Source organism: Fonticula alba, assembly GCF_000388065.1.
Source record: "Fonticula alba strain ATCC 38817 unplaced genomic scaffold supercont2.1, whole genome shotgun sequence".
Classification (NCBI taxonomy): domain Eukaryota; order Rotosphaerida; family Fonticulaceae; genus Fonticula; species Fonticula alba.
In genome coordinates this window covers 3294636-3297094 of record NW_009242971.1, presented here as the reverse complement: position 1 = coordinate 3297094, position 2459 = coordinate 3294636, and the positions used below count along the sequence as shown (strand labels likewise).

The following is a 2459-nucleotide window of genomic DNA, read 5'->3' as shown; positions in this document are numbered from 1 at the left end:
CCGCCGGGGATCCCGGCCGGCCAGGGCGGCTTAGATAAACTGTTGGTCATCCCGCTTGCTCTCGCTGGGTCCCTTACAAAAGCCGGGATTGCCTCGCCCCCCCCCCCCCCCCCTCGAGGCAGGCCATGTCCGCCGCTCCTTTTTGGGCTCTCCCGCTCAGGCAGGTGGGGTTTCAAAGAGACTCGACAGGACCTTGTTGCGAGGGGTCCATCTTCCGATGTCGACGAGTGCACACAGGCTCGGTGATAGCTCCGAGGAGGTGGGGCTCATTTCTCGCCTCCCTGTCTCTCTCTCTCTCTCTCTCTCTTGCTCTCGCTCGCTTGGCCACGCCCCTCGGCGAGCTTTCCCACCCTTCTGTGCCGGTGGCCCCGTGCGTTTCGCTTGTCGGGGGCGGATGGGTTCCTCGGAGACTTCGGTCCGCCCCCGGCCGTGCAACCGGGGTCCCTGTGTCCCCGCGGAGGAGGGGTGCCAAGAAATGATCCTGGCGTTGTGGGTGGCGGAGAGAGGGAAGACCCTGCGCCACACGGACGCGCCCGGGGAGCGGCGGACTACAGGGGCTGGGGGGGGGGGGGTAGGGGGAGAGAGCCCCGGGCGCGGGGGAGGGCGGGGCAGCGCCCCGCGGGTATAGTCCGGGGAATGCCTGCCAGGGGAGAATGCTGGACGGTGATCCCGGGATGCACAATGCCCGCCGCCAGGTGCGAGGCGGGGACAGGGGGGGGGGGGGGGCGGGGGGCGGTAGCACACGGCTTCAGGGCGTGAGGGGAACTTTGGGAGGAAGATCGTGCCAGCCCGCATCATGACCAAGGGGAGGCCTGTACGCCTGTGGGGCTCGTCCCCGGTGAGCTGACTGGCCGGGGCATGCGGGGGTGTATGTGGGTCCGTGCGGGCGGGTGCGCACGCGTGCGCGCGCATGCCCTCACGATCGCCATCCATTTCTCTCGTGAGAAAACCAACCACCCACCGGCGGCGACCGTTTCAACCCTCTTTCAAGTGCCCGGATGCCCGGCGGCTGCCTTCTGACTGCCCCCCCCCCCCCTCATCAAGAACCGTGGGCCACCGGCGCCGGAGATCGGCCCCGGCGGCCCGGGGACCGAGCGCTCCGCCTGGCGCGGGAGCCCGCACCCGCGGAGGGGGGAAGCAAGGGCACAGAGGCAGGAAATATGGGCACCCAATTCCCCCCTTCGGACGGTCGTGGCCCCGGGGCGTTCTGCCCCGCCCCCGGTCCTCGGCGGGCTGGTTCCCTGGAGGGACCGGGGCTTGAGGGGCGTTAGGGGGAGGGGGGGGGGCGACGGGCGGGGGTGGGGCACATTCTCCGCGCGTGGTCCGTACGTACTTCGTTTCCGTGTAGACGCGCGGGCGCCTGTTTGAGCACCTGCACCCCGGGCCGCGTTACGCGCGGGGCCGGCCTGGGGCTCCCTCGAAACTGCGCGGTCGCCCCCCCCCCCCCATATTTACGCCCCAGCCGGGCAGCGAATTTCGCTGAACACACTTGCAAGCACAGGCTCTCCCGCGCCGAGGCCATGACCTGTGCGCAGGGCCCACCCCCTCGGGCAGGGGTTTCTTGGTTGGAGGGGGCGGGTGTGGGGGGGGGGGGGGCGGGGGCGAGAGCCCCCCTCCTTCTTTCTTTTTCTCTCTCCCCCTCCTGCCCGGAGACGTGCACCGACACGCCATACACGCAGGGGGCCGGAATATTAGTGGCTCCAAGTCCATGTCTCCGACCCCTGTCGGCCTGACCTATTCACCCCCTCATTCTTCCTCCCTCTCGCCTCCCATTGCCGCCCTTGTTCTCTCCGCCTGGACTGCCTTTCCCCCTCCCCCTCCCCCACCCCTTCCCGGCGCCCCCTCTCGATGAGCGCGCGATCCGAGGCCGGTTGCTTTTGACCTCTCTGGACCGAGCTGCACTTCGCCGCCTCCCCCCCCCTCCCTTATATACCCGCCTAAAGCTCATCTCGGCTGCCTTGTCCTGGGCGCATTTCCTCCCTCTGGCACAGGTATATCATCCCCGTTGCCTCCCTCTCTCCCTCTCTCTCTCCTGTGTCTTGGCTTTCCCCTCCCTGCCCATAATTCCAGGCTCTGACCCCTCTCGTTCCCCCCCCCCCCCGCACTTTCTCAAAGGCTTTCATTGATGCGGCGCGCCCGCTAGTGCCATCCTACGCACCCCCCCATCCCCATCCAAATCTTTTGACTTCCCGACTCCTGTTCGCTTCTTCCGAGTCAACACCATGCCGCCGTCTGATCCCTCGGCCAAGTCGTCTGCGGCGTCGGACCTTAAGAATGCCGTCGATGCCGCCCTGAACGCTGTCAAGGCCGACTCCCAGAGTCGAGCCTCGCATGCTTCGGCCGATGCGGCGATTGTTGCTCACGAGACCCGCACCGAGCTGGAGGCCCGCTCCAAGCGTTTTACGGTATGTCCCGATGCACACGCATACATGTACATGCACACAGGCCCCCCCCCCCCC

The 2459-nt window shown here is 67.9% G+C and overlaps 1 protein-coding gene across 1 annotated transcript in view; it reads left to right on the top strand.

The window, feature by feature from the left end:
- The first annotated feature begins 1817 nt into the window (after window positions 1-1817).
- Window positions 1818-2459, top strand: part of H696_00703 (AGC/SGK protein kinase) — an 8154-nt gene continuing 7512 nt past the window's right edge. Inside the window, exons 1-2 of the mRNA XM_009494586.1 lie at window positions 1818-1991; window positions 2116-2405. Coding sequence (XP_009492861.1) covers window positions 2223-2405 — 183 coding nt within the window. The 5' untranslated portion in view covers window positions 1818-1991; window positions 2116-2222. The remainder of the gene's footprint in view (window positions 1992-2115; window positions 2406-2459) is intronic.